The sequence below is a fragment of the Nomascus leucogenys genome, unplaced genomic scaffold (assembly GCF_006542625.1).
Source record: "Nomascus leucogenys isolate Asia unplaced genomic scaffold, Asia_NLE_v1 Super-Scaffold_258, whole genome shotgun sequence".
Lineage (NCBI taxonomy): Eukaryota > Metazoa > Chordata > Mammalia > Primates > Hylobatidae > Nomascus > Nomascus leucogenys.
This window is the reverse complement of record NW_022095769.1, coordinates 4,350,609-4,369,805: the sequence shown is the minus strand read 5'-3', so window position 1 is coordinate 4,369,805 and position 19,197 is coordinate 4,350,609. Positions and strand designations below refer to the sequence as shown.

Here is a 19,197-nt window from a genome sequence, read left to right as displayed (position 1 = left end):
CATCTCTTCTAAAAATACAAAAAAATTAGCTGGGCGTGGTGACGTGCACTCGTAATCTCAGCTACTCAGGAGGCTGAGGCAGGAGAATCACTTGAGCCTGAGAGGCAGAGGTTGCAGTGAGCCAAGATCAGGCCACTGTACTCCAGCCTGGGCGACAGAGCGAGACTTTGTCTCAAAAAAAAAAAAAAAAAAAAAAAAAAAAAAAATTAATTCTTCAGATTTCTCTAAAATCAAATCTGTATTCTACCTGTTATTTTATAATTGTAGTAACACTGAACAACATTTTAGCCACAGAGTATAAAACTTTCTTAAATATTTCACCATTCCACCAACTTATTTGGGATTTTCTCAAATACACCTACATCAGCCCTATCCTATACTCAAGTGTTCAAGCTCACTGAACTACCATGGGAATCTTCTAAACATGGATACAACATATCACATAAAAGAAGAGGCTTTTTTTTTTTTTTTTTGAAACAGAGTTTCACTTTGTCTCCCAGGTTGGAGTGCAGTAGCGCAATCTCGGCTCACTGCAACCTCCACCTCCTGGGGGTTCAATCAATTCTCTTGCCTCAGCGTCATCAGTAGCTGGGTCTACAGGCGCACTCCACCACACCCAGATTTTTTTGTATTTCAGTAGACAGATTTTCACCACATGCCCAGGCTGGTCTCAAACTCCTAAGCTCAGGCAATCCGCCGGCCTCGGCCTCCCAAAGTGCTAGGATTACAGGTGTGAGCCACAGCGCCCGGCCTAAGGCTACTTTTTTTTTTTTTTTTTTTGAGACAGAATCTTGCTCTTGTTGCCCAGGCTGGAGTGCAGTGGTGAGATCTCGGCTCACCGCAACCTCCACCTCCCAGGTTCAAGGGATTCTCCTGCCTCAGCCTCCTGAGTAGCTGGGATTACAGGCGCCCACCACTATGCCTGGCTAATTTTTGTATCTTTAGTAGAGACGGGGTTTTGCCATGTTGGCCAGGCTGGTCTTGAATTCCTGACCTCCAGTAATCCGCCTGCCTCAGCCTCCCAAAGTGCTAGGATTACAAGGGTGAGCCACCAAACCCGGCCTAAGGCTACTACTCTACATACAAGTTTGTTAATTTCATTTTACAAGTCCAAGTTACAACTGCCAGTTTAACTAAGGGTAGAGTTTCAGCATCCCAACTAAAATGATAAAGTCTGCAACTGCCTGTAAACATTGTAACTATATTGCAACATTTAGTTACTATCAAAATCCTAAGGCTACTATTTGAAATAAGTTCAAACAACGTTTCCTCAGTGCAATACCTACAGACCCTAGGGACAAAGACAAAACCTAAGGTTAACTTCAGGCATGCACTGCCATCTATCAAAGGAACAGTGCAGAGCATAAAACTCTGATAGGGGCATCTTCCTTCCCTCTTCCCTTTTCCCCTTCTTTCCCAACAGGTGTTTTGCTCTGCATTCTCCCTTTCAGTAGTATTTGGTAGAATATCCTGAAAGAAACTTGTTTCCCTTGACAAGAATTTTCACTAACATTCACTCACAGCATGCAATGACTGTGCAGAAGTTCCAACACAAATAAATCTCACTCATTCCTTTGTGATAAAAACCCATTCTGAAGCAAAGAAAAACTGCGCCTTTTCCTAAATGTTCTTTTGAGATATTTAAATTAAGTGAGCTCAAGTTTTATTTGCCTTAGTCACAAGTCCACAGTACAGTAAAAGCAAAATTCAACCGCCAGATACAGTGCAAAGTAAGTTCCATACTAAACCACATTGCAAGGTTACATCTTTTTCAGTGGAAAATTTTGGAAAGTCACATCATTGTGGAGAGAATACAGTATAAAAGCACCTAAAAAGTTGGCCATTTTAAAGTGCTATATGACAGATATATTAATGTGCTGCATTCACAAAGGAGGTTATGTGAATATACCCAGAACTAGTGTCTTTTAAAGACTATTTATGTTGGTTTTCCCTATGTTTTGATATGTTTTCCTATGTTATGATTATTCATTAAATAATAATCTTATATCCAAACTCACTGAATTTTTTTTTTTTAAACTCCACAGCCATTGTGGGACAATAAACCTTAAAGGCTGATATCATAACTATATGCTTCAGAAGTGTTTATGTTGGCAGGGGGGAGAAAAAAGAAAATATCAACAAATGAATCCCTATCTGGAGTCCAAACTGAGAAATGCATTATTTAATATGATCACAGTGCTAGTTTCAACTATTTAAAAATACAAGTCCATTATACTTCTAACGCAAAAAGTACAGAAATCATAATCAAGACACACAATTTCTAATGCATCAACACTATTTACTTTATGTCAGAACAAATCCATTCTACCTTTTTCATGAAAAACAAATGCACTTGAATAATTGTAGATGCTGTCACTTAAAAACTTCTAATAAATTAAGTCATTCAATAGCTCTTCTAATCCTTTTTAAAGTACTGCAGCTCAATCAAGTCTTAATTGAGACTGGCAAGCATAAAGGCATAGACAGGCATCTCTACAATGACTTGCATTTTACATAAAATTTGAAAAAACTTCGGTAGACATTTGCAAAAAAAAATATTGAGGAACAAAACTGATCAACTGCCTCTGATAGCAAAAGAATACTGATGAGATGAAGAGACTTAGGTGCACCTTATCGAAATAAGCAAATGTATAATCCAAAGCTTCAGCATCATCAAAACGCAGATTTCAAAAGATATTCGGAAAAGGTTAATTTCATTTCTTAATAGTGGCAAGCAACTGCACTCATTTCCTGTTCAGATTCAATTCAAATTTCAGCCATTTCCTTTTAAAGGAGATAGTACAGCAACACAGGACAGAGGGTCGGTAATGCTACACTACCAAATCTAAAGAATAAAGTACCCGGAACTGGGTCTTGACACTCAAGATGAGCAATCAGCTTTTTATAGTACTCTTACACATTCAATAATGTGGCTTCCTTTAAAAAAAAAAAAAAAAGTCCACCTGTAAACTAAATAATGCCAAGAAAGCCCGTTTTGAAGACACAGGGCCTAGCAGTACAATCATTTCAAGAGTTTTAATGCATTAGGCAATACGAGACTATTTACAACGAAATCAAACCATTTTAGTGGAATCTTGACTGTGCACGAGCATGTCACTCTGCTCCCAGTAATTAAGCTTATGTGGTGAGAGCTACCAGTGTTAAAACAGAAAATACACAGGTAGCAGTGCAGCTGCGACATTTCCAGGTAATTAAGCCTCCCCGAGGGTAGGTGGTTTCTTTAAGGGGTAGGCCCTAAACGCCCAAGATCCTTCGATCCCTCTCTGAGATGCGTGCCTTGGCAAAAGCAGCGTCTCCTAAAGGGAAAGGGTCAAGGAAGAAGGTTCCAAAAGAAGGAAAATCTGGAGAGAGGGAGTGCGTACGGAGCTCTGGGCTTGGGGCCGACAGAGGTTACCGAGCCACCCACTGCAAAGGCGAGTTTGTGGGGCCTGCTGAAGAGAAGGCCTCGCCTAGGAGTTGCAACACACTCTTTCTCCAGTGCGCAGCGCTCGGCCTGGGGGAGGGGGAGGAGGGGAAACAGCTGCCAGGGGAGCGGCGGGCCCAGCCCGGCCCGGCCCGCTCACCGTCAGGGTGTCGTCTATGTAGAGGGGAATCTGCCTCCTCTCGAAGGGGAACTCCTCCTCCCCGTCCCTGCACACTGCCACCAGTCGCGCCATCGTCCGCGACGCTGCCGTTGCCACCGTCACCACCTCCTCCCAGCTGCCGCCGCCGCCGCTGCTGTTTCTGCCGCCGCCGCTGCCGCCTCCTCCCAACGCCTGCCTGCAACAGCCAAACCCCGCGAGCGTTAAGCAACCGCCGCCGCGCAGCACATTCGCCACAGGGGGGCAGGGAGCCGAGCGGGAGGGGACGGGAGAGCCGGGCTGCGTTTCCCATCACCCGATTCCACACGCGCTCAGCCAATCAGCGCCCAGCGCCGCTGGGACCCGCCCCCTCGCGCCGCGCTACCTCCCGCCCGCCCGCCGGCCCTCCAGTCAGGGTCCAAAGGAGAGGCGGAAGGGACTGGCCTGCCGGGGGCTTCCCCGCCCGCCGCAGGAGTCCCGGCCCCCGGACCCCACCCCTGGCCTGGGCCCCGCAGCCTGCTCCCCGCCGCCTGGGTGCCCTCTGCCCCCAGCTGACCCCTTCTCCCCGCTTCTGGGCGCACCCCGCCCACTCGGCCCCAGGACTGCAGTTGCCCAGCGCGACCCCGCCCCTGGGAGGGGTCGACCCCGCAGCGGCTCTGCGGAGTCCAGGGAAGGGGGAGGCTCAGACGCTTTCCTCATCCTTCTCGGAGGAGGCTGTTGGTTCCGACCTTCACTGTTTTCGTGGTCGCCTCGCTAACTCCCACCTCTGCTCCCTGTTACCTGACGAGGCCCGCGTCCAGGCCGGCCTGAGCGGGAGGGCAGCTCCGAATGCCGTTTCCTCTCTGGGCAGTCAGCCGCTCGCGCCGCGGGGAGTGGAAGAGGGAGGGCGGGGGACAACGGGAAGGTGGGGCCGGGCGGGGTCGGGCGCTGGGCGGGGCCCACGTCCTCTCGCGAGACTGGGTCCGGCCGCGCTGGGGTCCCCGCTGGGGAAATCTGTGCCAAGAGGGTGCGGGGCCGCCCTGACCGTCCCGCCCGCGGGCCCGGCGCCCTCCTCGGAGCCCAGCCATTCCGCTAGACCCGAACTAGGACTGGTAGGAGGGGTGATCGGCCCAACCTCAGGCCCCAGCCGCGGGCCGGGAAGGCTTCCCCAGGGCCGAGGGGCAAGCCCCCCTCGACGTCAGGTCTATGTAGAGGGGAATCTGCCTCCTTTCCAAGGGGAACTCCTTCAGCGAGTCAAGCCCGTCTGATTCGGGGCTGACTCAGGGCAGAGGCCCAGAGAGGACCTGGGTAGGTTGCGAGGAATCGAGATCAGAGGGGGCGGAAGGCAGTGAGAAAAGGGAGACGAGCATCGGGGGGTGAGAGAAAACTCAGGTCTGGCTCTTGGCCCTTGACGCCAGTGAATTCGCGACCCACGGCGGGAAGAGGAGAAAAGGGCCCTGACACCGCGGCTCGCCAGGGGCCCGCTGCGTAGCTGCATCCCGATCCCGCTGAGGGGACCGCAAATAGTGAAGTGCTGACAGCTTGTGGTTGTTACACTGGAAGGAAATAGAAAACCGGACAGTGGTGTGTGTGTGCGTCTTGGCCAAAGGAACTTCTTGGGCTGGGTTAATGTGAACAGGTACTCCCTTGGGCGAAGTACTGGCACTGGCCGGCGGCCTTTCCCTCTGGCCGTCTCTGAGGAAGCAGAGCTGCTGTGAAGACAGTTCCTCTCGCCACCGTGTGCTCAGTTCTGACCTTGAAGGTTTTGGAGATCTGCTGTTAAGATACTTAGCCTATGAAAGTCCTGGTGATCTGAAGGACAGATCAATTTACTGCTCTATTTCCTGGTGGAATAGGCTGGAGCTGTGATACCTTTAAAAAAAGTATTTTGGGTCGGGCATGGTGGCTCACGCCTGTAATCCCAGCACTTTGGAAGGCCGAGGTGGGTGGATCACCTGAGGTCAGGAGTTCGAGACCAGCCTGACCAATATGATGAAACCCCCGTGTCTACTAAAAATACAAAAATTAGCCGGGCTTGGTGGCATACATCTGTAATCCCAGCTACTGGGGAGGCTGAGACAGGAGAATCACTTGAACCCAGGAGGCAGAGGTTGCAGTGAGCCCAGATCTCGCCATTGCACTACAGCCTGGGCAACAAGCGCGAAACTCCATCTCAAAACAAAACAAAGTATTTTGGTTATCACATGGAGTTTGAGAGATTCACAACAAAAAACCCACAGTGCACCCTTAGCCATGTTGACTTAGTACATTGTGTGGTCATTGTTAGGGTCGGTGACATAATAAACGAAGAACCATTGTTCATTCCCGAAGGTGTGATTACCAGGCAAATATTTATGTCTTCTGGGCCGGGAGCCATGGCTCACGCTGGTAATCCCAGCACTTTGGGAGGCGAGGTGGGTGGATTACTTGAGGTCAGGAGTTCGAGACTGGCCTGATCAACATGGTGAAACACAGTCTCTACTAAAAATACAAAATTAGCCGAGCGTGGTGGCGCACGCCTGTTATCCCAGCTACTCGGGAGGCTGAGACAAGAGAATCGCTTGAACCCAGGAGGCAGAGGTTACAATGATCCAAGATCGCGCTATTGCGCTCCAGCCTGGGCAACAAGAGCGAAACTGCTTCTCAAAAAAAAAAAAATTTTATGTCTTCTGGCCATGTTAGCGGAATAGAAGAGTGTGAGCATTAGCTTGAATCTAATACGTATGTACGATGTTCATATACATAGCAAAATTTGGACATTTTTAGAGAATCTTGCGTTTTATGTAAAAAACAAAACAAACAAACCAGGATGGGCACGGCGGCTCACACCTGTAATCCCAAGACTTTGGGAGGCCAAGGCAGGCGGATCACTTGAGGTCAGGAGTTCGAGACCAGCCTGGGCAACATGCAGAAACCTCTTCTCTACTAAAAATACAAAAATCAGCTGGGCGTGGTGGCGAGCACCTTTAATCCCAGCTACTCGGGAGGCTGAGGCAGAAGAATTGCTTGAACCGGGAGCCAAGATACTGTGGCCTTCAGTATCTAGAGGTGATCCTATAATGGTACATCAATTAATGTACCCACTTTAAACCTTTTTTTTTTTTTTTTTTGAGACGGAGTCTCGCTCTGTCGCCCAGGCTGGAGTGCAGTGGCGCTATCTCAGCTCACTGCAAGCTCCGTCTCCCAGGTTCATGCCATTCTCCTGCCTCAGCCTCCCGAGTAGCTGGGACTACAGGCGCCCGCCACCACGCCCAGCTAATTTTTTGTATTTTTATTAGAGACGGGGTTTCACCGTGTTAGCCAGGATGGTCTTGATCTCCTGACCTCTTGATCCGCCCACCTCGGCCTCCCAAAGTGCTGGGATTACAGGCCTGAGCCAACGCACCTGGCCTAAACCTTTTAGACTTCATTAGGATTCTGGTTGGTAAAGAACATTAAAAATGACAAGCTCATTATATAGGTGCTAATTTTAATTACTTTGACTACTGAACACACGCCAGGTACTAACAAAGAAGGGAGTATTCACCCTGGGGATTTAAATCTATGAAAAGGTATTAAAACACATATATAAAACATAATAAAATGAGATCCCAAAGGTCTCCTTCCATCTGAGCTTACTTTCCCTAATTTGGGTTTGTCTCTTAGGTCCACTGAGTATACTTAGTATCTTTGGACAAATAGGAATTCAATGAAAACGTATTCTTAAAGGCGAAAAAGGCGGATTTGCTAGGTAAGTTGCTGTTTCTCAAGGAGGTAGCCTGGGTGCTATAAATCCAATCCAATCTAATACAATACAGTACAATACAATACAATCGATAAAATAAAATCAATATCCCAAGGAAAACGGTTAGAAAATTATTTCATGGCAAAATAATTTTTCGAAGTTTTCACTGTGCATCTTCCTGATTTTAGAGTAGGCACTTATGTTTATTTTCACTATTGCTCTATTTTTAGCTGTAACCACTAGTACTGCAGCAAATATTTCTTGAGTATTATCCTATGTACTTTAAAATGAAAAGTATTTGCTTTTAGAGCGCAAACCTCTAATTGACGAAATATATAATTGCTACATTAAAAGACAGTTGTCTGTTGCCTATTATTTCCTTTTGATATTGGCATTGTGAAATGCAAGTTCGAAGGATTTGAAAGGCCAGGAAAGCAAAGGCAATCAACAGTAGAACACATTTTGCTGGTACCTAATAAAGAACAGCTGGAGGGACGGAGCTGTAATAAATTATCAGCAAAATACTATTCTTTTTCTTAGGTCCAAATGTGTGAGAAGCTAGTCACAAAATGCAGGCATAAATGAGATCTATCTGTTCTCCAGGCTACCTAGGTTTAAAAAAAATGAAAAGTACCAAGGTATTCCTTATAATTTCTTAGCTTCATAGACTATATTTAAACTCCTAGGGAGCAACATAAGGTTCTTGTATGATTTATATAAATACATTGGACATTTATGCTCAATAAAAATAAAACTGGTTGTCATCTTTGGAACACGAGCTATTGGGGCATGTGTAGTAGACATCCCCAGTTTATAATTGTGTAAAATTAAAATTAGCCAGGTGCGGTGGCTTGCGCCTGTAATCCCAGCACTTTGGGAGGCCAAGGCAGGCGGATCACGAGGTCAGGAGATCCAGACCATCCTGGCTAACACGGTGAAACCCCGTCTCTAATAAAAATACAAAAAATTAGCCAGGCATGGTGGCGGGCACCTGTAGTCACAGCTACTCGGGAGGCAGAGGCAGGAGATCGTGCCACTGCACTCTAGCCTGGGCAACAGAGCAATACTGCATCTCAAAAAAAAAAAAAATTAAAATTATGGGAGTGAGTCACTTTCTGAAGGGCATAGATAGGCTGAGGTCCTAGATAGATTATGTTCTTCTTACTCCTCACTTTGTTATCTTTCCCTCTCCCTTCTCTGCCCTCAAAAATTGATAGTTGCAAGGAAAATGATAGTTGATTAGAAGACCTTTTGTTGTTTCATTATAATAACCACATTGTTTTATGTGGTAAGACAATCTATGGCCACAGAATGTTATTTAAATCACCATAGTGACCTAAATCTGAGGAGCATCTGTGGATTGGGTTTTCTTTTTCATGAGCTGACACTGGGAAGTTCTGTTTTATCTGTCAAAAATAAACACACCTGGCCGGGCGCGGTGGCTCATGCCTATATTCCCAGCACTTTGGGAGACCAAGGCAGGCTGATCACTTGAGGTCAGGAGTTCAAGACAGGCCTGGCCAACATGGTGAAACCTCATCTCTACTAAAAATACAAAAATTAGCCAGGCAAAGTGGCACTTGCCTGTAATCCCAGCTCCTCCGGAGGCTGAGGCAGGAGAATCGCTCGAACCTGGGAGGCAGAGGTTGTAGTGCGCCAAGACTGTGCCACTGCACACCAGCCTGGGAGACAGAGCAAGACTCCATCTCAAAAAAAAAAAAAAAAAAAAAAAAAAAAAAAGACAGTAGAATATTAAATGTTATTATAGGCCAGGATCACGACGCCTGTAATCCCAGCACTTTGGGAGGCTGTAATGGGAGGATCACTTGAGGCCAGGAATTTGAGACCAGCCTGGGCAACCCCATCTCTATTTTTTAAAAATTTAAATTAAATTAAACCTTAATTTAGCCATAGTTTTATTAAATTACACTGGGTACTTGATGACTCTCATCTTTCTTATTGGTTCTCCTTTCCCTTAGCATGGTAGACGAGGATGCCTGATGTGGCCCCTGCCTGCCTCTCCAGCTTTCTGCCCGTGCTCTTCCTTTTACTGTGTTCAGCCTTCTTTCAATTCCATTATGTGCTTGGTGCCCTCCCAACGTAGGACTTTTGCTGAGGGAGTCATCCATCTATAATGTTCTCTGCCATTTGCCCCCCGACACCCAGACACATAAGACTTTATAACTCCTCATCCTACTAATCAGCTCTAGCTCAAAAACATCTGTGGGGAAAACTTGACGCCTTACTAGGTCAGTTCTTGATTTGACACTCTGGACAACCTATGCTTTTTCCTCATAACTTAGCATTTCACAATAGATGTTTAATGTCTATTTCCTCCACTAGATTGCAAGCTCTGAGGTATCAGGAAATTTGTGCTGTGCTTCTTAAATCCCTAGTATAGGGTAGGCTAAAAGATGAATTAATCCCAAAGCAAAACTTTGTCTCATAATTATTATGTGTATAAATGTATATAATGCAACATCCAATTCAGTCTTTTTTTTGTAGACAGGGCCTCACTATATTTCCCAGGATGGTCTTGAACTCCTGGGCCCAAGTGATCCTCCCACCTCAGCCTCCCAAAGTGCTAGGATTACAGGCATGAGTCACCATGCCCAGTCTTCTGTCTGTTCTTTGGTGCATTTAACTGTCTGACTTCATAGTATATAAGTAATTATTTTTAAAATTTTTCTTTTTTTATCCATCCATCTGCACACTGGAGTATTTGATTTTAAACACTTGCTTCTTAGTCCTAGGTTTTATTCAAAAATTTAAATTGAGCAATAAACAAATATTGACAATCCACAGTTCACACTGAAATGTCAACATAAACATTTCATTTTATATTTATTGTAAAAGCAATATACAATAAAAATACAGAATAGCATAAGGTTACATTAAGATGGAAAGTAAAAATCTTCCTCCCCCTACCCCAACAGTCTTTCAATGTCATAACTATAAGGTTTCTTTAAAATACTACTTAATACATTCTAACAAGTCACAAGGCTTTGTTTCTTCTTGGTTTTGTTGTTGAGATAATTAAAATATTAAGCATTGGCGCGGTGTGGTGGCTCACACCCATAATCCCAGCACTTTGGGAGGCCAAGGTGGGTGTATCACTTGAGTTCAGGAGTTTGAAACCAGCCTGGCCAATATGGCAAAACCCTATCTCTACTAAAAATACAAAAATTAGCTGGGCATGGTGGTACACGCCTACAGTGCCAGCTACTCAGGAGACTGAGGCAGGAGAATTGCTTGAACCTGCGAGGTGGAGGTTGCAGTGAGCTGAGATGGCACCACTACACTCCAGTCTGGGCAACAGACGGAAACTCTGTCTCAAAAAAAAAAAAAAAAATTAAGCATCACTACTGTTTAGAGGACTGAAACTATTTTATAATAAAATATGGTTAACACTGTTGCCAAAAGCACAATTTCTTTACAATTAATATTCCTCATTAAATATTGCCCAAATACTTATATATCCTACCCCTGCTGATCACCAAAATTGTATAGTCTTATCTTGCAAATATAGTACATATACAATTAAACAGTTGGAAAACATATAGAGATTGACCACAAATAAGGCCCACAAGGTACTGCTGTGTAATGTATCTACCATCAGGTTGATCAGGCCAGTTGTTATATTTGACAGCAAGAAAAATACTAACTGTTTTCTGTTTAGAGCTGTGATTAAACAAAGACTGGGTTCCATTCTTTCAGCTTCAAGGACTAGAGATTCTGAATGCTTTTTAGTTGTAACAGGTGACTGGATAAGTTTCCAAGAACATGGTACTAGAGCTCCTTTAATTAGAAATTTGGCAAAACTCAAAATTATATCACCTAGTAATAAACTACTAAGAAGGATCAGGCTAGAAGCAACTATCCAAATACAAAAGGCTAAATTTGCCATTCTTCGAGATACTGCTTCTACATTTACTTTAACTACGTAAAGAGATATGAAGAGGCTAATAGCTGCCAGTAAAAGAAAACAGGCTACTTTTATCAAGTCTTTGATATGTGATCGGTTCTTATGCACATATAACCCTGTTTGCACACCAGCCATGTGTATTGCCACATACCCCAGGGTAGAGATTATTCCTTCGCGGTTGGCGTTTAATATACCAACCCGTGTGCCACTACCATCAGTGCCATATAATATTAACCTCTTCAGTGAGGTAAAGTCAAGGGCTAGCTGGTACAGTACAGTAATGCTGAGGGCAATAATCCAAGGCTTATTTAGGGGAAAAATAATCAAAAGCAGTGGTGTTATCAATTTCACAACTATTATGGTAAAGAAAAAGTTCCAGTGAACTCCATACTCAGTTAAATGTTCCTGATAGCCTATTGATTTTATAATGGCTAATCGTCCGATTCCTAGGAAGACTAGTGGCCAAACAGAGTACAACGAGTTTGTAAAGTAACGCAATTTGGACCCTTCCATATATTTTCTCCTCCTGACCTCTAGACAAACCATTGCAGACCCAAAAACAAAGCCACCTACTCCAAAATCCATTGCTCCTGTCCCATAGAGCTCAGTTTTGGCAAATCTTCTGGGAAAAAGTGGGAAGTCCACAGCCAAAATAGCAATAGCAGTAAATGCACTGGTAATTACACGGAAACAGGAGATGGCTGGAATGTATTCTGATTCTAGACTGATGTTCAAGAATTTTTCAAGGATTTTTAGGAAAGGCAGTCTGGCATAGCAGGTCCTCCTTCGGTATATTTGATACAACAGCCCTGCCCCAAAGATAATTACACCGAGGAGCTCAAGGAAGATAAATGAAGCCCAAATGGTCAAAGTGGCTACCATGGGAACTATTACGACAACAAAGTCAACGAAGAATCTAGTTTTCCAGGTATGTGAAAAAGAACACAAGTACTGTGAGAAGATGATCAGGAACCCTCTGCACAGGATACAGAATGCAGGAAAGCACAATCCCTGGGTGATTTCCAGCACGGTGGTTCCACTGAGGTTACTGACAAAAGCTTCCTTCATCTGCTTTTGAGACATTTTTCTTCCTGTGAAAGCAAGAGCAAAAGAATGGATTTGTGAAAAGCAACATTCTTGTGTAATTAGCATACCTGGCTTAATTTTACTCTTATTACTAGATTTCAGAGCAGAACTTTGGGCCCTAATGAGTTCATCTAGGATTTGTGATTCCCCTTCCAAGGATTGTGGGAAGAAGCTTAACACTAATGTGTTCAGATAGAAATATCATACTAATAGTATGAAATTATTGGTTACAAAGCTTCAGCTATTCCCTATATGAGACAGACTCACAAAGAAAGTGAATTTGGGGCCAGGCACAGTGGCTCACACCTGTAATCCTAGCACTTTGGGAGGCCGAGGTGGGAGGATCACCTGAGGTCAGGAGTTCGAGACCAGCCTGGTCAACATGGTGAAACCCCGTCTCTACTAAAAATACAAAAATTAGCCAGGCGTGATGGCACCCGCCTGTAATCCCAGCTACTTGAGAGGCTGAGGCAGGAGAATCGCTTGAACGGGGGAAGCGGAGGTTGGAGTGAGCCATTGCACTCCAGCCTGGGCCACAGAGTGAGACTCCATCTCAAAAAAAAAAAAAAAAGAAGAAAAAGCAAAGGAAAACAAAGCGAATTTGGGATATAAACTGTGAGAATGGCATCATAGGCAGATGGGAATTTCTATTATGGAGCACAGTACGTATCATGAAGATTCTTTGGTGAAAATTGAATAGACTTTACTAATGACTTTAAAGCAAATTCAAAGACTAGGGGCCAAGTACATTTTGAAGTTGGGGGCCTTGGTTCCAATTCAGAGCCTCTCCAAACCTACTGCCTCGGTACAAAACGTGACCCCTGCAGTGATTTCTGGATCCCCAGGCTGCTCCTTTCCTCATTTACAGACAGCTATGTTTTCAGGTTAGGATAGAAGTAGGTACAATGGGAGCGTTAAGAATGGATCTACGGCACATACTAGTGTTAGTTGCTCTTTTATTAAGGGTTGTAAAACACCTCTGAATGCCACACATCATTGAAAAACGGCATACTGGAAGAACACGTTTGTTGGTCAAACATGAACCTAGAGTTTCTCAGTGTACCATGAGCTGAATAAGTAAGTGAATGCATGCATGCATTATGGCCTGTCTGGAACCTGTGACAGTACCTCACAGTAACCAACTCAAATCAGTTGCCCATTAAAAATAAAAGTCCTAGCCGAGAGAAGTGGCTCATGCCTGCAATCCTAGCGCTTTGGGAGGAGAAAGGATCGCTTAAGGCCAGGAGTGAAAAAAAAAAAGAGAAATTAAAAATTAGCTGAGCGCGCCTGTAATCCCAGCCACTCGCCAGGCTGAGGCGGCAGGATCGCTTGAGCCCGGAGGTTGAAGGCAGCAGTGAGCCGAGATCGCGCCACTGCACTCCTACCTGGGCGACAAAGCGAGACTCCGTCTCTTAAAAAATAAACATAAAAATAAAAAGTCTTTTTCCTAACAGACACCCGACCTGGCCGCGCCCTGCCCGTATACCTCACGTGCTCCAAATGGTGCCGGTGCCCCCAGCAGTCTACGTGGGCAGGGCCGCAGGACTGCCGCTGCACCCGCCAAACCACGGGGGAACCAGCCGCTTCCGCCTCCCGCGCGGCGCTTCCGCCTCCCGCGCGGCACTTCCGGCCGACGCAGGCAGGTGGCACTTCCGAGTCGGCCGATTCCGCGCGTCTCCGCCCATCATGGTGCTCGTCCCCGTGTCCCGTGGGCTACCCACTCCTGTCTTTATGTCCTTTGGGCTGGTGCAGGCCAGATATTCTAGGGTTGCAGCCCTGAGAGGAGCGCCTGGAGAGGAAACGGCGCGCCACGCACCTCACACAGGCCCTCAGACCTCACGGCGAGGCCCTATCAGGGTAATGGGTCCGCCGGACCGGCACAAGACTCCGCCGTGGCGACCTCTACTGAAAGACCCCCAGCCCTGGGGGCGCCCGAAGGCCCAGGAAACCGTGCTTCCGCGCTTCTTCCCCAGGACGTGGGAAGCTGCCGCTTTACCCTCATTTTACCCCAGGGTCGCAAAACATCTCACCGTAGATGGAGCCCGCAAGCCAGACCCGGCGTCCCGGCCAAGCCACGTGCGCCCCGCGCCGCGAATGCGCGCCCCGCCCCCGGGGAGGAGCCGGCCGACCCCCGGCCATTTAGCCAGTGCCGCAGCCGAAGGGGTGCGGTTCGGCGGTCCCAGGTTCCTCTCCTCACTGCTCGCTCCTGCTCCTCCTCTTTTCTCCCCTGCCCGTGTTCTTCCCGCCGCCTGACCTGGCCCGCTGCTTTCCAGTCTGGCCGGGCGGGGTCCTAAGCACGGCGGCTCGGGCCGTGGGACTGGTGAGTGTCAACCCGAGCCCATATCTGAAGCCCTTTAGACGCGGAAGGGGCCTGGGAGGCCAGTTTGCCCCGCAGCGCTGAGGAAGAAGGAGGCGTCTCCACCTCTCCTTCCAAAGCGCCGTTTCCCTCCTTTTTCCCTTTTCCTTTTGACCCTCTTGTGTCTCACGAGGGGGTAGCCCAGCTCTTGGCTCTTGCTTGAAACAGAAGCCTTTCTTGATCACTCTCCACCTTTCCACCTGGCCGGCAGGGGGCGGCCTGGGTGAGGAGAGGGTCCTTGCTCCACTCTTCGCTCAGCTCAGGACCCCGGGAGGGGGCGGCTGGTCGCGGGAGGTGTCAGGGCAGCTGCGCCCTTGGCTGGGGTCACGTCCACCTTCCTGGGAAGGACATACTCTCCCCGTGCCAGGTGCTTCCGGAACGGCATCCCAGCCCTGGGTTTGCGGCACGACGCCCGCCGGGACCAGGAGTCCCCGGTTCCCGCCGGAAACCTGGAGGCGGAGCCAGCTGAACTCATGAGACCCTTACCCCTCGCTTCTCAGCGTCTGCCCTCCCACTGTCCTCCATGCCCAGAAAGAAACTGAGTCTGAGAGGGAGGGACTGGTGATCAGGTTGCCACTTGCCTTGATTCGGTGTTCCATTTACTCATTACCGTCTCCCTTCTGCCCACAGTGGTCACACCCTTTCCAGAAATTCTTGGCTGGTAACCGCGAAACCGACTGGAGCAGGAGCTGGGAGAACTGGAGAAAACTGCTCTAATCTCACTGGACTCCAGCTGGGAGCTGATGCTGCATCGTAATAACATTTGCAGAGCGCTCTCACAGGTATCAGCCCCTTTAACGCTTCATTTAGCCCTGTGAGATCTGGATGTTATCACTCCGTTTTGTAAACGAGGAAACAGAGTGAGGCTTAGTTCTTGGGTTCTGTGCCAGGGGCCTTGGGTTTTGGATTCAAACCCCAAACCTGTTGTGCTGCCCCTCTGGACCTATTGCTTGAGATGAGTTCCCAGTTGAAAGAGCTTTGTTTTCTGGAGCCCTCTGCATGGCTGTCCCTTGGATGGGGTACAGTCAGTGTCCAGGGTCAGGATCTTCTAGGGCTGTAGCACCACACCTTTCGTGGTCCAGCACAGTCCTGATGCCTGTTTCCGCCTAAATTGTCCTTTTTCCAGCTTCTATGGAAGTCCCTATTCCTGGGTTCTTTAAAGACTTGATGTATTCAGAGCCTCAAGAAAGTCTCCACCAGGGTTAATCCATTGCAGGCACGCCTCACCCTCAGCCTCATCTCTCCTTGCTAGGGGTGGTACCAAGGCTTAGAAAATTCCAAGTCTGAGGGTCACTTAACCATTCTTCAAAGATTGGCTTAAGCCCAACCTCACAACACCCCACCTCCTAGATGGATTCAGCTCCCTGAAATCCTCACCTTCTTGAAGTTGACACTGGACTGTTCACCTGATTAGTGCTCCCAAATGGATCATCAACCCTTATTCGTAGTGCTAACAGTGTTTATCCTCTGAGTGAATACTCAGATTCGTACTTTGTGTGGTGCTGTCAAACCATGACCTCATTGACCTTCACAACCACTCCTTATGAGGCAGATTTAACTGTCCGCATTTTCAAGGTAAGAAATTGAGGTAGGTGATGTGCCTGACCCAGGATCACACACCCAGTGAGTGGTTGAACTATGATATAAACTACCACACCACACTTTTCCTGGAGCAGCAAGAGATGACTCCAGCCTCTCTTCCCCACCAACGACTGGCTACACTGAAATAGGATATTTCTGTCTAGTGTAGAGGATAGGGCACAAGGCTTCTCTGTCTCCCCAGTGTCTTATTCCTCCTCCATGGCACACTGACCCAGAGGGTTTGCAGCCCCACCCCAACCCAAACGCTAACCCTGTAATAAAACTGGCCCAGGGAGCCTCTGAGGCTCTCATAAAAGTTTTCCTGTCTCCTAATTGGCAAGGGAAAGGACAGGCTCACTCTCTGCCCAGGCCTGCCTTGCATCTCATTTTGGTTGCTTCTGCTAGGTGGGAAGGAGTGAGTGAGTTACCCCAGAAAAGCCCTCACCTGTGTGTGGTCCTTGTCTTTTCTCTCATGCCACAGGCTCTGGAGTGACTCATCTGAGATTCCTCCAGAACTGAGCCCTTTGTTGGAACCATACCCCAGCCCATGGTCCCATGACTAGGTGGATAGTACTCCTTGTACCTCCTGCAACCCGGAACCCTGACTGACCACTTTGAAGGAGGATGCTCCAGCAGGTAAAACCTCAACCTTAGATAACCCAGGCCCTCAAGCACCTGCAGCATCTTTTGCTAGCTCTAACCTGGAAGGAAGGGAAAGCCCCCTTAAAGGTCTTTCTTTTCTCTCCTCAAATTGTCTCTCCAGTGCCTTTTACTCATCATCAAGAAACTCTTCCTGATAGCCTAATTTGAATCTGTCTTGTGGTTTTTAGCTCCTTTCTTTGGGATAGGTAAGGTGGGATGGGTAAGGGAATCCTTAGGGCACTTTGGGGATTCTGCAGAAGTCCTGAGAGATGTCCCTGCCACCTGAATTGTTGAGGCATAGTAGAAGCCTGGGGCTTCCAAGAGGATGTGTTCCTTGAAGCTAAGCCTTAAAGAACAAGAAAGAATTAGCCACTTGGAGAAGGAAAATAAGCACTCCAGGCAAAGAGGTCAGCCTGTGCAGAAATGTAGGAGACTATTTATGAGGAAATATAGAAGGATTCTAATGAGTGGATCATGGGTTACATGATCCCCATGTCTCTGCCTCTCTGAAAAGGCTACTGTTGCCCCAGGCCTGTAGGATTCCAAATCACGCTTTACAGTGGAGCTCTATCTCATACCTATATCATCCTTCATATGTAGCTCTTGGTCCTAAGAGACTGCCAGTACTTATTTGCTGACTTTTTATTTTACCAAGTGTTGCCAGGTACTGGGCTGAGGCAGATGTTGAGGGTGGTGCTTGCCCTCAAGGAGCTCAGAGTCTAGTGGAGTCTTGGGTAGGTAAGTGCCTGAACTCAGCAAGGTAGCAGCCAGGTGTGGGGCCTGCCAGCCTTAAAGGAGCCATAGTAGACACCGCAGCTTGACCTTCCAGCCATATGGCTCCTGGAACAGGTTTGAAGGTAAGAAGTGGGCAAAACAGTTGACTGCTCTGGGCTTTTTTTTTTTTTTTTTTTTGACATGGAGTCTTGCTCTATCACCCAGGCTGGAATGCAGTGGCGCGATCTTGGCTCACTGCAAGCTCTGCCTCCCAGGTTCATGCCATTCTCCTGCCTCAGCCTCCCAAGTAGTTGGGACTACAGGCGCCAGCCACCACGCCTGGCTAATTTTTTGTATTTTTTAGTAGAGATGGGGTTTCACCATGTTAGCCAAGATGGTCTCGATCTCCTGACTTCGTGATCCACCCACCTCGGCCTCCCAAAGTGCTGGGACTACAGGTGTGAGCCACTGCAGCCGGCCTCCAATTTTTTTTTAATAATTTTTATTTATTTATTTATTTTTATTTTAGAGATGGCGTCTCACTCTGTTGACAAGGCTGGTCTCAAACTCCTGACCTCAGGTGATGCGTCTGCCTTGGCCTCCCAAAGTGCTTTTACAGGCGTGAGCCACAGCACCCAGCCGTGAGACCCTGTCTCTTAAGTAAATAAATAAATAAATAAGGCCAGGCACGGTGGCTCATGCGTGTAATCCCAATACTTTGGGAGGTCGAGGCAGGCAGATCACCTGAGGCCAGGAGTTCGAGACCAGTCTGGCCAACATGGCAAAACACCATTTCTACTAAAAATACAAAAATTAGCCAGGTATGGTGGTGCATGCCTGTGATCCCAGTTACTTGGGTGGCTGAGGCATGAGAATCACTTGAACCTGGGAGACAGAGGTTGCAGTGAGCCGAGATTGTGCCACTGCACTCCAGTCTGGGCGATAGAGCGAGACTCCATCTCGAAAAAAAAAAATACAAAAGCCACTTGTAGAAGAAGAATAGCTAACCCTTTTTGGCAGATTCCAGATGGCCTTTCTAAATCCTTCATGTGTTTATGTGCTTGTGAGTATCTGTGAGGTAGGTACCATTATCCCATTTTACGGAAAAGAACTTTAAAAAATTTTTTAGAGACAGGGTCTCACTTTGTCGCCCAGTGCAGTGATATCACCATAGCTCACTGAAGCCTCAACCTCCTGGGCTGAAGCAACCGTCCTGCCTCTAGAATAGCTGGGGTTACAGGCACATCCCATAATGCCCAGCTAATTTTTAAATATTTTTTATAGAGACAGGGTCACCTTGGTCTCCCTAAGTGCTGGGATTACAGGCTTGAGCCACTATGGCCAGCTGGAAATTTTTCTATTTTTATTTTTTACTTTAGAGACAAGGTGTTGCTCTGTTGGCCAGGCTAGAGTGCAGTGGTACGATCATAACTCATTGCAGCCTCGAACTTTTAGGCCCAAGTGGTTCTTCTACCTCAGCCTCCCAAGTAGCTGGGATTACAGGGACCAGATGAGGAGAATTGAGGCACAAAGAGATTAAGAAATTAACATAAGAGTATATAACTGTAAGAGGTAGAATCAGGATTCAAAGCCAGACAACTAACTTCCA

General features: G+C 47.1%; 3 protein-coding genes across 4 annotated transcripts in view; 1 reads left to right on the top strand and 2 right to left on the bottom strand.

The window, feature by feature from the left end:
- The window catches only part of GGNBP2 (gametogenetin binding protein 2), a 51,616-nt gene extending 47,725 nt beyond the window's left edge, over window positions 1-3,891 (bottom strand). For both annotated transcript variants that reach the window (XM_030807994.1, XM_030807995.1), the window contains exon 1: window positions 3,585-3,891. In XM_030807994.1, the coding sequence (XP_030663854.1) occupies window positions 3,585-3,677 (93 nt within the window). In that variant the 5' untranslated portion in view covers window positions 3,678-3,891. The remainder of the gene's footprint in view (window positions 1-3,584) is intronic.
- A 6,152-nt stretch (window positions 3,892-10,043) lies between these two features.
- Window positions 10,044-14,609, bottom strand: PIGW (phosphatidylinositol glycan anchor biosynthesis class W). The gene is made up of 2 exons (XM_030807971.1): window positions 13,782-14,609; window positions 10,044-12,300 (listed from the first exon to the last, which is right to left on the bottom strand). Exon 2 carries the CDS (start codon window positions 12,290-12,292, stop codon window positions 10,778-10,780), a length of 1,515 nt encoding a protein of 504 aa, XP_030663831.1. The 5' UTR covers window positions 12,293-12,300; window positions 13,782-14,609; the 3' UTR covers window positions 10,044-10,777.
- MYO19 (myosin XIX) overlaps window positions 13,947-19,197 on the top strand; it is a 40,352-nt gene continuing 35,101 nt past the window's right edge. Inside the window, 3 exon segments of the mRNA XM_030807970.1 lie at window positions 13,947-14,478; window positions 15,282-15,433; window positions 16,714-16,868. Coding sequence (XP_030663830.1) covers window positions 16,857-16,868 — 12 coding nt within the window. The 5' untranslated portion in view covers window positions 13,947-14,478; window positions 15,282-15,433; window positions 16,714-16,856.